The sequence below is a fragment of the Hyperolius riggenbachi genome, chromosome 4 (assembly GCF_040937935.1).
Source record: "Hyperolius riggenbachi isolate aHypRig1 chromosome 4, aHypRig1.pri, whole genome shotgun sequence".
In the NCBI taxonomy this organism is placed as follows: Eukaryota; Metazoa; Chordata; class Amphibia; order Anura; family Hyperoliidae; genus Hyperolius; species Hyperolius riggenbachi.
The window spans coordinates 95,130,037-95,143,210 of NC_090649.1; the positions used below are offsets into that span (position 1 = coordinate 95,130,037).

General features: G+C 41.8%; 1 protein-coding gene across 2 annotated transcripts in view; it reads left to right on the forward strand.

Annotated features, from left to right (window-relative positions):
- MBOAT2 (membrane bound O-acyltransferase domain containing 2) overlaps positions 1-13,174 on the forward strand; it is a 271,358-nt gene that overhangs the window by 49,438 nt on the left and 208,746 nt on the right. Inside the window, exon 1 of one of the 2 annotated variants that reach the window (XM_068280329.1) lies at positions 7,054-7,127. The exons of the other annotated variant lie outside the window; for it this stretch is intronic. Within the exon in view, the coding sequence (XP_068136430.1) occupies positions 7,083-7,127 (45 nt within the window). The 5' untranslated portion in view covers positions 7,054-7,082. Of the gene's footprint in view, positions 1-7,053; positions 7,128-13,174 lie in introns of those variants that run through there. 2 annotated transcript variants of the gene reach the window in all.

Below are 13,174 nucleotides of genomic sequence, written 5' to 3' on the forward strand. Positions count from 1 at the left end.
TCCTTGACCCTCCCACACCTGTTCCTCTCTGGCTGGCCAATATTTCTCATGCTGAGACAATGCACTTTCTATAGTGGAGGGCGGGCAATGCATACACAATCAGGCAGAGGAGAGTAAGGGAGGGAATTACATCATGGTTGACTTCAAAATAGCCACAGTTAAAATGGGAAATGCTAAGGATCATTTTTTTCTGTTGAAAAATCACTAAAATCAAAACGTGGACAGTGTAATACATTTGTTATGTAAGTAGAGTAAGTATTTATCTACTTATGTGTTTGTTTTTTTCTGAGATAGTATGACTGACAGCTCCTCTTTAATTCCCAGGGTTAGGATTCATGTATTTGTCATCGAGCATTATCTCTTTGACTGTTGTCTAATCTACTTTCACTGCTACCTTTTATCTTCCGTACCTGGCATGACTACAGAAAAAAAACACACTGTCAGCAGTTGGGAGAAAGAAGAGTCTGCACTCCTCCTGTACACCATAAAAGATTAGAATTTAGATCTTTGTAATTTTTGAACAAAACCAGTTGAAAGTCGATAGGACATTTCGGGGCAATCGGTTCTCTGCAGGTCGATCTAATCTGCAGAAGATTTAATAGGAAAACTGAAATTACGGGTTTTTTTTTTTTTGAGTGTTTTCTCTACTTGTATCTGACTTGCCTTAGGGCCTATTTCCACTACTCTGGCATACGAGTGGGGCGGGGAAACTCTGCCTATCTAACTAGTGACTTGCGGTCCAGATCGTACTGCGGAGCAAGTCCAGAGGGCAGGCTGCAGATTTCGGCAGCCGGATCCCTATAGGTGTACATGGCATGGCTTAGCGATTCAGGCTGTGGCTACACAGCAGAATGGGAGTCGCGGCTGAATCGGAAATGGACGTGTCTCCTAGTGGAAATGAGCCCTTATGCTAGGAATACACCATTTCATTTTCTGTCCGATTTACTGCTAGATCGATTATGTCTGATAGGTCCCATCTAATTTCCGATGGATTTTCCGTTCTCTTCTATGGAAAATATATCGGAAATCAGATCAGACCTGTCGGAAATAATCGATCTGACAGAAAATCTCATTGCGTATTTCTAGCTTTTTTTTTTTTCAGGGTCAGAAGGCTACGGGGCCCTTTTCCACTCCCCTGCACTTTGCAAACTGATTCCGATTGCTAACAGATCACAGAACGCAGGTTACTACAAAACTAATGGCAGTGGCCATTTCCATTAGTGCGATCCAATTTCGTTGCGACTTTGTCCCGAGTGCAGTCGTCGTCCTTCCGCGTTTTGGATGCAATTGAGCGCCTACTACTGAGTATAGTAGCTCAATAGCATTAGTGGAAATTAGCTTGAAACGCGATCGCAGCGAGATTGTGATTGTGTTTAATAGTGGAAAAGAGCTCACTGCTTCTCCTCCTGTGTTATATATATATTTTTTTTTTTACTATCGTCTAATAAACGTTCTCTACCGCGTACAGTGATGTGAAAAACTATTTGCCCCCTTCCTGATTTCTTATTCTTTTGCATGTTTGTCACACTTAAATGTTTCTGCTCATCAAAAACCGTTAACTATTAGTCAAAGATAACATAATTGATCACAAAATGCAGTTTTAAATGATGGTTTTTATTATTTATTGAGAAAAAAAACTCCAAATCTACATGGCCCTGTGTGAAAAAGTGATTGCCCCCCCTTGTTAAAAAATAACTTAACTGTGGTTTATCACACCTGAGTTCAATTTCTGTAGTCACCCCCAGGCCTGATTACTGCCACACCTGTTTCAATCAAGAAATCACTTAAATAGGAGCTATCTGACACAGAGAAGTAGACCAAAAGCACCTCAAAAGCTAGACAACATGCCAAGATCCAAAGAAATTCAGGAACAAATTAGAACAAAACTAATTGAGATCTATCAGTCTGGTAAGGGTTATAAAGCCATTTCTAAAGCTTTGGGACTCCAGCAAACCACAGTGAGAGCCATTATCCACAAATGGCAAAAACATGGAAAAGTGATGAACCTTCCCAGGAGTGGCCGGCCGACCAAAAATTACCCCAAGAGCGCAGAGAAAACTCATCCGAGAGGCCACAAAAGACCCCAGGACAACATCTAAAGAACTGTAGGCCTCACTTGCCTCAATTAAGGTCAGTGTTCACGACTCCACCATAAGAAAGAGACTGGGCAAAAACGGCCTGCATGGCAGATATCCAAGGCGCAAACCACTTTTAAGCAAAAAGAACATTAAGGCTCGTCTCAATTTTGCTAAAAAAACATCTCAATGATTGCCAAGACTTGTGGGAAAATACCTTGTGGACTGCCGAGACAAAAGTTGAACTTTTTGGAAGGTGCGTGTCCTGTTAAATCTGTCGTATAAGTAACACAGCATTTCAGCAAAAGAACATCATACCAACAGTAAAATATGGTGGTGGTAGTGTGATGGTCTGGGGTTGTTGTGCTGCTTCAGGACCTGGAAGGCTTGCTGTGATAGATGGAACCATGAATTCTACTGTCTACCAAAAAATCCTGAAGGAGAATGTCTGGCCATCTGTTCGTCAACTCAAGCTGAAGCGATCTTGGGTGCTGCAGCAGGACAATGACCCAAAAGACACCAGCAAATCCACCTCTGAATGGCTGAATAAAAACAAAATGAAGACTTTGGAGTGGCCTAGTCAAAGCCCTGACCTGAATCCTATTGAGATGTTGTGGCATGACCTTAAAAAGGCAGTTCATGCTAGAAAACCCTCAAATAAAGCTGAATTACAACAATTCTGCAAAGATGAGTGGGCCAAAATTCCTCCAGAGCGCTGTAAAAGACTTGCTGCAAGTTTATCGCAAACGCTCGATTGCAGTTATTGCTGCTAAGGGTGGCCCAATCAGTTAGGTTTTGAGTTTTTTTTTTCTCACTAAATAAGAAAAAACATCATTTAAAACTGCATTTTGTGTTCAATTATGTTATCTTTAACTAATGGTTAACGGTTTTTGATGAGCAGAAACATTTAAGTGTGACAAACGTGCAAAAGAATAAGAAATCAGGAAGGGGGCAAATAGTTTTTCACACCACTGTATGTTATGCTCTGTTCCTCTAATTATCATTACTGATGGACTTCTCTTTAAGATTCGGTGTACACTTTACTTTTAATGCAGGAGGTAGAGTCAGTCTTTGTATCTTCTAAATCTGTTTAGCTTCCTTCCCTTCTCTTGGTATTGGTTACTACCCTTTTGAGGAGGTTCCAACACTATCCATAGATGCACAGCACTGCCCCTCTGGAACTTTATGGGTGGATCGCAATAACTGCAGTACTATTGTGCATATTAATTAGCTTGCTTACGATCATTCTTTTGCTGTGCCATTAACCAATCGCCACCAGTGAGAAGTGTGGTCTCACTAAATCTTTTGCTACTACAAAGATTTTTTTCGTCATTGACGTAAGCTACCTCATTCCTTTGTCGTTTTAAAACTGTTCTTAATTGCTTTTATCACACACCAGGGCGCCTCTTTTACCCAAATAGTGCTAATCACACCCCCACACGCCAACAGTTTGAGGGGTGGAAGCAGAGCATCCGTGGTTTACCACGGTCAGGATCTGCTTCCTTTGTGTCTTCAAGGAGAGCGACCGCATCCAGGTCCCCGGTGACCTTCCCGAGTGGAGTCGGGTTAATTGTTTCCACCTGCTTCTCGTGGTTGGTTGCCCCTCTGCAACCTACCTTTGTGAGTAGTTCTCATTACCATTTTTCATTTATCCACTTGCTGTGACATACTACACCATTGGGCTCCCTTTTTGTCTACTGTGCCTTTTTCTAGAGGGTTCTTTGACACCCACACTTCAACACTGCTTAGAGACCACTAAGTCAGCGCTTTAGTATTCGTTCTTTCGAATCCTAAAATATAATTATTTGTATATGTTTCAGCCACCTGCTCCTATTAGTATGTGGAAGAATAATCGGCCAGTAGTATCAGGCCCAAAGCAGTCTGGAGCCGTCGGGCAAATATCTCGTCCATGTAATAACATTGACTATTGAATGAGAACTATACTTAGTATATTTGACTCAGCTGTAAAATTAGTTTACAGAAGCATTTCAAGAATAAATATTTTACAATAATTACCCTAAGGCGCTTCAGATAATTATTATTGTTACTCTGTACAGAACAGACAAACCTCAAGACAAATTTAGCAAAATCAATATTTGAAAACCTCACACTAGGAAGATCTACCTGATGCACTCTAAATTCCAAGTGAGAGTTGCCCCCAGTTATTGTGCCTGTGGCATATGCCAAAATAGTAGTCTGCAATCATAAGAGTGGGCAGCAATAAGCGTCAACATTTACTGACAGAAGAATCCCCTCAGCCACTATTTATAAAAACAGCTAGATGCTGGTTGAGTTGTGAATACCGTCCTGTCAACACCATCCCCATTAGGTCACTCAAGCCTCTTCTGCTTGACAACCTGCACAACAACATTTTTCCACTTGTATATAAAAAAAGAAAGAGATGTAGCCGCCATTAAAAGAACACCAGCACTTTAGTAACTAACTTCTACAGTTCGCTTGAGGGGCAAAGCAAGCTAAAGGCTAATTACTTCATAAAATGTTAAAATGACAGCACTTTACTAAAGGATTCACAATTACAATTTTATCTTCACAGCGTTACTCACTGCCTCGTTTCCATTAGGCTGTTTCTTTGCTGAAGGACGTTTGATTTAAGCTTGCAGTGGTGTATAAAATGTATTGTGTGGCATTTTCTGTTCTGTTCCCTGTTGTATCACCTACACCATATCCTAAAAAGCTTCCCAAATTTGTGAGATGGTAAAGAGCACTTTTTGATTAAAGAATATTTAACCCCCATGGCGTTCTGGATTTTAGTGTCTAAAAGCTGTGCAGTTTTTTTGCATGCTTTTAGATCCTAAAACCTGGAAAAAATCATGCTGCTAGAGAGATCTGCAGCAGCTCCGCACTTTCCAGCGCTGCAGTTCTCCCTCCGTCCTCCGGGTGTACCGGTAACCCAAAAGTGAGATTTCTGGCTGTCGTCATGACAGACGGCTATCTCACCATAGGGAAGCAGAACCTCGGAGGAGAGGAAGAAGAATGGCGGCTGACGTCGGGACCCATAGGGGAGGGGAGTTAAAACGCCTGCTGTGCGCTATACTATGCAGTAACCTCCCTGCGTCTACCACGAGTTCAGCTCGGATACTGCTCCTAGCATGTTTGTTCCAGCTGAACTCGTGATTACTGCTAAGGAGGCTAAAGAGAGGACAAGAATGACAGGTTGAATAGTGTGGTATGAGTGATTTTTCCCTGCTGTAGCCAACCGTGCAATCTGTTAATGTAAAGTGGCCACACACTGTACAATTTTTAAATTATTTTCAATTCAATCTTTTATTTTATTTCTGATTGTAACATTTAAAAAATCAGACCAATGTAACACACACATTTTAGGTGGATGGCCTTGTCTTGGTAGGTGTACAGTTGTGCCATACTCCTTCCATTTCTGATGATTGCTTGAACAGTGCTCCGTGGGATGTTCAAGGCTTTGGAAATCTTTTTGTAGCCTAAGCCTGCTTTAAATTTCTCAATAACTTGATCCCTGACCTGTCTTGTGTGTTCTTTGGACTTCACGATGTTGTTGCTCCCAATATTCTCTTAGACAACCTCCTGAGGCCCTCACAGAGCAGCTGTATTTGTACTGACATCAGATTACACACAGGTGCACTCTATTTAGTCATTAGCACTCATCAGCAATGTCTATAGGCAACTGACTGCACTCAGATCAAAGGGGGCTGAATAATTATGCACACACCACTTTGCAGTTATTTATTTGTAAAAAATGTTTGGAATGATGTATGATTTTCGTACCACTTCTCACGTGTACACCACTTTGTACTGGTCTTTCACGTGGAAGTCCTATAAAATTGATACATGTTTGTGGCAGTAATGTGACAAAATGTGGAAAACTTCAAGGGGGCCGAATACTTTTGCAACCCACTGTATTAAGCAACACTATTTAAAGAGGAAGTTTGAATTACAAACTTAAAAAATCACTTCTGTGGTTTGACACGCGCGCACACACACACGTGTTACATTTTTAACCAATTATGAAAAAGTTTGAAAACGCAGAGAAAATTGCTTGGGTTTCTATATTCAGAAATTGACAATCTACCCTACATCAGAAAAATCGACCACTTCTGATCGATTTTATTGAAAAAAAACAAAAAAAAAAACAGGAAGCCTGATCGAATTTTTTGTTTCAATGAAAAAATAAATAATTTTTTTAGGACAACCTATTTTATTGTATTACTGCAAAATCGAATCCTTTTTTTGTATCATGTGCCGCAACTGTAAGAGTAGCGGTTTATTGCAACCGCTCCCCTACTTATAAACAGGTTTCATTCCGGGTTTGTTTGTAAGTTGAATTTATTTGTAAATAGAGCCCTGTGTTATATATTAGGAAATGTGGATAAATGATTTACCCTCAGACAACTCTGGATTTGGACATATATAAACTATGTTGTTTGGATGCTTTCAACACAGTTCCCATTCACCGATCAAAGTGCCTGTGTTCAATAATCACCAGGTGGTCATTGACAAAGCGAAAGTGAAAACATTCTTGCACTATTTCCTGTGTACTATTCACATGACATCTAGGGGCCAAATTGTAAAAATACACCCTAATACATTAAATTAACCCCCCCCCCCTTCTCTCCAATAATTAATTACCAAAATAAAACATTTGTATGTATTAAAAAAAATAAATAAAAAAAAATTACCTAAAAAAATACATAAATGGTTACCTTAGGGACTCAACTTTTTTTTTTTTTTTTTTTTTAAAGATGTATGTGATGAGGGTATATTACTGTTACATTTGCAAATAAGGGCTTTTAATTAGTGACCGATACAAAACTGAAAAAATACACCTTTATTTCCAAATAAAACATTGTCGCGCCAAACATTGTACTAGGGACATATTTTAAGCCTTGTAATAACCAAGACAATGGGCAAATAAAATGTGTGGGTTTTATCCACAGTTGCACATTTTTTATTTTAAAACTATAATGCATAATGTTTAGGTCTGCTTCCACTGGATCCGGAGATGACACTGGAATGTGTGAACTGTTGCAAGTGGGAACGAGCCTTATTGCTGGCAAGGTGAATCCCTGTGGATTTTCTTTACCCACTGTATAGTAAGCATAGATACCACATGATGTTTAAAAGTGCTCTGAAGGAGGTGCCTGCATGACCGCATGGCCTAGGCTAAATATTACTGGTAGGGTGGGGTTACATACCAATAAGCCGTTATTTATATTATAAATAAAAAGCATTTCTGATGCTGAAAACCAGGACAGTTTAAGTGTACCTGGGATAAGAAAAAAAAGTCATACATACCTGGGGGCTGGAGGAAGCCCTTTCGGCCTGATCGCTCCCTTGCTATCCCTGCTCACCACCGCAGCAAGGAGAGTTCTGCGCCTGCGCAGTAGTACTGCTCAGACACAGAAAGTTCCTGGCAACGGTGTCAGGTGTGCACAGCCAGGCCCCGCATGCGCAGTAAGCACCGATTGGCCAAAGATACCAAGAGCCCTTACGGAAGGTCCAGTAGGCGGAGGATGGCAGCGAGGGAGCAATCAGGCCGATGGGGACTGGCATAAGTCCTAAGTATGAATGGATTTTTATTTACCCAAGGTACCTTTAAGGTAAAAATTGAGATCCTAAACCATTTACTACATAACACTATACGTCATTGCAGTTTGTATGTTCGCCTATACAGGTAGTCCCCGACTTACGAACGACCTGCCGATACGAACGGCGTGGATTCTGTGTTTCCATGTTCCAAGTCAAAAACACTTTTCTTTTTCAAATTGGCCCTTTTTTTTTTTTTTTTTTTTTTTTTTAGTCTTTTTGAGAAAATCGAGTTTAAAAGCCATTGTTCTTTGACTTTTTAAAACTTGTATAAGCAGGTAGAGAGGGTAGAGGTGACACAGAGGGGGATACTGGAGGCACGGGGGGGGGGGGGGGCAGGTGGCACAGAGGAGGTACAGGGGACAGTGATGGCACAGTGTTCCAAGTTAAAGAGACTCTAAAGTCTCAAAAATCCCATCTTTTTATTTAACAAATGTTTAATGTTAGCCCTAACTAAACCGCCGCATTCCCGCCGCTGTACACTATCTAAATCCCCCTAACTCGCCGTGGGCAATCCGGGCAGCGCTACAGTGCGAGGCAGAGCTATGAGCCACAGCTCTGCCTCTCAGCGCGTCTGTCAGCCCGGATCGCCGCCTCTCCCCCGCCCCTCTCAGTCTTCCTTCACTGAGAGGGGCGGGGGAGAGGCGGAGATACGGGCTGACAGACATGTGTGAGGCAGGGCTGCAGCTCGTAGCTCTGCCTCACACGGAAACGCACAGGGGCAGCAAAATCCATGACCAAGAAAGTTGTGGATTTTGCAGGGGAGAGGAAGGGCGAGTTAGGGGGATTTAGATTAGATTACAGCGGCGGGAATGCGGCGGTTTAGTTAGGGTAAACATATTAAACACATTCGTTATATAAAAAGATTATTTTTTTGAGACTTCAGAGTCTCTATAAATTCAGGTTAAGAATGTACCTAAAGTCCCTATCTCGTTCATTAATCCAGGGAATACCTGTACATGGCTACAGTGCATGTAATGTATGAATTGGTAAATGCGAAGGAGTATGGAGCAGTGAGGTGGTTTGATTCCAGAAAAGGGACTGTTCCTCTACAAAGGGTGCATTTCATGTCACGCAGCCCATCCAGATGGCAGCAGCGGTGTTTCTGGGCGACAGAGCTGCTCAGCACATCTGGGCACATGCTATTTCAGTTTTACTGCATGCAGATTAATTGTTCCCTGTGGTGAAGACATAAAGAAAACAACATCATAACAGAGCAAGATGCAAAGTTTTCACAAATACTGGTATCAGGAATTGTGTTAAACAGTGTTTGTATGAAACATGATTTCTTGTCACCTGTCCACAGATCACACATGCCCCTGCACTGTAGATTAAAGACCTGCTACACACTTTCAATTATGATTGGCCAATCACTGACCAATTGTACCACGTCCATGTAGTATGAGGGCCCGTTTCCACTATCACGAATTCGCATGTGCTGCCCGCATGGGAATTCGCATAGCCAGTACAAGTGGATGGGACTGTTTCCACTTGTGCGTTTTCCTGAACGTTTTTCTGTGCAGAAAAAATCTGCATGGTAGGGTCCTCAGAATTCGCCTGCGTGTGGAATGCAGGCGAATCGCACGCAATGTATTTAATAGGGAAATCGCATGCGTTTTCCCCATGCGTTTTTGCCGCAAATTCGCATGCGATTTCCCATAGGTACCCATGTTAATTCACACAGGCAGTGACATGGTTAAAATCGCATCACCCTAACCTATGCGAAATCGCGGCAAACGCATGCGGAATCGCACTCGCATGCGATTTGCCTGCGGTGATTCGCCGGCGATTCCGCAACGCTATAGTGGAAACTGGCTCTGAGAGTTTACCTGCACAATATGCTCATAGTATTCCATATTTGTTGGCCCTCATACTACGTGGAGGTGGTACAATTGGTCAGTGATTAGCCAATCAAAATTGTGTACCTGGCTGTAATCTCTCTTTTCACGTAGCAGCTACTTCCACTGACATCACCTGACAGCAGTAAAAATGTCACCATGTGATAAATGTCAGAATGTATATCGGGGAGAGGAAAGATATTACAATCGGCAAATACTGACAAAATCATTTATACATAATTATTGTAAAAATGAAGCACTTTTATTACTTTTTATTTGGAAATAGTTGTTAGCATTTTCTGGAAATGCCACACCTCCACCTCATAATGCTGCAGACAGATTCTGCAAAGCATACAGAAATATCATCTGTTAGTACAAGGCGAGCCCTGAGAAAAAAAGAGATTACGTTGTAACTTTCGTTTTTATCTTGTGATCAACTGTCACACCATTGCCTGAATGTTACATCCGCCCACTGTACTTACAGCAGCATTGAGTCTGTCATATCACGTCAACCTCGATCTTATGCCTAGCTTGTCTCATGTCCTCTGGGCACGTCCGTGAGTGAAGATTGCTGTGCATGTGGTGACTGTGCGCACACATGACAAGAAATCCTGTGAGTCATACACAATGAAAACAGGGAAGTTACTTAAAGAAGGTCTCTGGCTCGCTAGCACTGAGAAGTGTTGTCTCTCTATGTAATTAAAGAGATATCGGCTACACTGCTGTTATTATTGTGAAAGTAGTGACATACAGTGGCTTGCAAAAGTATTTGGCCCCCTTGAAGTTTTCCACATTTTGTCACATTACTGCCACAAGCATGCATCAATTTTATTGGAATTCCACGTGAAAGACCAATACAAAGTGGTGTACATGTAAGAAGTGAATTGAAAATCATACATGATTCCAAACATTTTTTACGAATCAATAACTGCAAAGTGGGGTGTGCGTAATTATTCGGCCCTCCCCTGAGTCAATACTTTGTAGAACCACCTTTTGCTGCAATTACAGCTGCCAGTCTTTTAGGGTATGTCTCTACCAGCTTTGCACATCTAGAGACTGAAATCCTTGCCCATTCTTCTTTGCAAAACAGCTCCAGCTCAGTCAGATTAGATGGACAGCGTTTGTGAACAGCAGTTTTCAGATCTTGCCGCAGATTCTCGATTGGATTTAGATCTGGACTTTGACTGGGCCATTCTAACACATAGATATGTTTTGTTTTAAACCATTCCATTGTTGCCCTGGCTTTATGTTTACGGTCATTGTCCTGCTGGAAGGTGAACCTCCGCCCCAGTCTAAAGTCTTTTGCAGACTCCAAGAGGTTTTCTTCCAAGTTTACCCTGTATTTGGCTCCATCCATCTTCCCATCAACTCTGACCGGCTTCCCTGTCCCTGCTGAAGAGATGCACCCCCCCCCCCCCCAAGCATAATGCTGCCACCACCATATTTGACAGTGGGGATGGTGTGTTCAGAGTGATGTGCAGTGTTAGTTTTCTGCCACACATAGTGTTTTGCATTTTGGCCAAAAAGTTCAGTTTTTTGGTCTCATCTGACCAGAGCACCTTCTTCCACATGGTTGCTGTGTCCCCCACATGGCTTGTGGCAAACTGCAAACGGGACTTCTTATGCTTTCTGTTAACAATGCCTTTCTTCTTGCCACTCTTCCATAAAGGCCAACTTTGTACAGTGCATGACTAATAGTTGTCCTATGGACAGAGTCCCCCACCTGAGCTGTAGATCTCTGCAGCTCGTCCAGAGTCCCCATGGTCCTCTTGACTGCATTTCTGATCAGCGCTCTCCTTGTTCGGTGAGTTTAGGTGGGTGGCCTTGTCTTGGTAGGTGTAGAGTTGTGCCATACTCCTTCCATTTCTGAATGATCGCTTGAGCGGTGCTCCGTGGGATGTTCAAGGCTTTGGAAATCTTTTTGTAGCCTAAGCCTGCTTTAAATTTATCAATAACTTGATCCCTGACCTGTCTTGTGTGTTCTTTGGACTTCACAGTGTTGTTGCTCCCAATATTCTCTTAGACAACCTCTAAGGCCCTCACAGAGCAGCTGTATTTGTACTGACATTAGATTACACACAGGTGCACTCTATTTAGTCATTAGCACTCATCAGGCAATGTCTATAGGCAACTGACTGCACTCAGATCAAAGGAGGCTGAATAATTATGCACACACCACTTTGCAGTTATTTATTTGTAAAAAATGTTGGGAATCATGCATGATTTTCGTTCCACTTCATGCACTTCATGTGTACACCACTTTGTACTGGTCTTTCACGTTGAATTCCTATAAAATTGATTCATGTTTGTGGCAGTAATGTGACAAAATGGAAAACTTCAAGGGGGCCGAATACTTTTGCAACCCACTGTATTAAGCAACGGTATTTAAAGAGGAAGTTTGAATTACAAACTTACAAAATCACTTCTGTGGTTTGTCTCACACTCACACACACACACACACACACACACACACACACACACACACACACACACACACACACACACACACACACACACACACACACACACACTCCCTCCCCCCCCCCCCCCCCCCCCCCTCCCCGGTTTAATATTCTTTTTGGGTATTAGAATGTGGCAGGCCTTACTTTGTTTTCCTTTTTTTTTCTTTCTTCTCTTTATTGAAGGAGCTAGAGATTCCCCTTCATAAATAAGATATATTGTAATGCTCATTGTTTGTCCTCCTCAGGGATGTGACTATATATAACAAAGCCCCAGAAGCCAATAATTATGACCTCCTGGCTCTCCAGCCTCTTCCCTAAGGGAAACTCTGCTGCAGCTGAGATCTGTGCCATACTGAAGAAATCACTTGCAACGTAGCCATTTACCCTGCACAAAACAGTCAAGATATCAAATTTCAACAATATACAGGATCATCTAAAAAAATAGCATATTGTGATAAAGTTCATTAATTTCTGTAATGTACTGATAAACATTAGACTTTCATATATTTTAGATTCATTACACACAACTGAAGTAGTTCAAGCCTTTTATTGTTTTAATATTGATGATTTTGGCATACAGCTCATGAAAACCCCAAATTCCGATCTCAAAAAATTAGCATATTTCATCCGACCAATAAAAGAAAAGTGTTTTTTAAAACAAAAAAAGTCAACCTTCAAATAATTATGTTGAGTTATGCACTCAATACTTGGTCGGGAATCCTTTTGCAGAAATGACTGCTTCAATGCGGCGTGGCATGGAGGCAATCAGCCTGTGGCACCGCTCAGGTGTTATGGAGGCCCAGGATGCTTCGATGGCGGCCTTAAGCTCATCCAGAGTGTTGGGTCTTGCGTCTCTCAACTTTCACTTCACAATATCCCACAGATTCTCTATGGGGTTCAGGTCAGGAGAGTTGGCAGGCCAATTGAGCACAGTAATACCATGGTCAGTAAACCATTTACCAGTGGTTTTGGCACTGTGAGCAGGTGCCAGGTCATGCTGAAAAATAAAAATAAGAAAATAAAACGGCCAATAGTTCATGTATTTCCACTCTGGGACTCTTGACACTGCAATTGAGCAGAGACTATAAAACATTAAATCTGCTTTGTAAATGTTTATACATAAAATCCCACCCAAGTCAACATTTTACAAGGAGTTTGCATGTTCTCCCCGTGTCTGTGTGGGTTTCCTCCGGGTATTCCGGTTTCCTTCCACATCCCA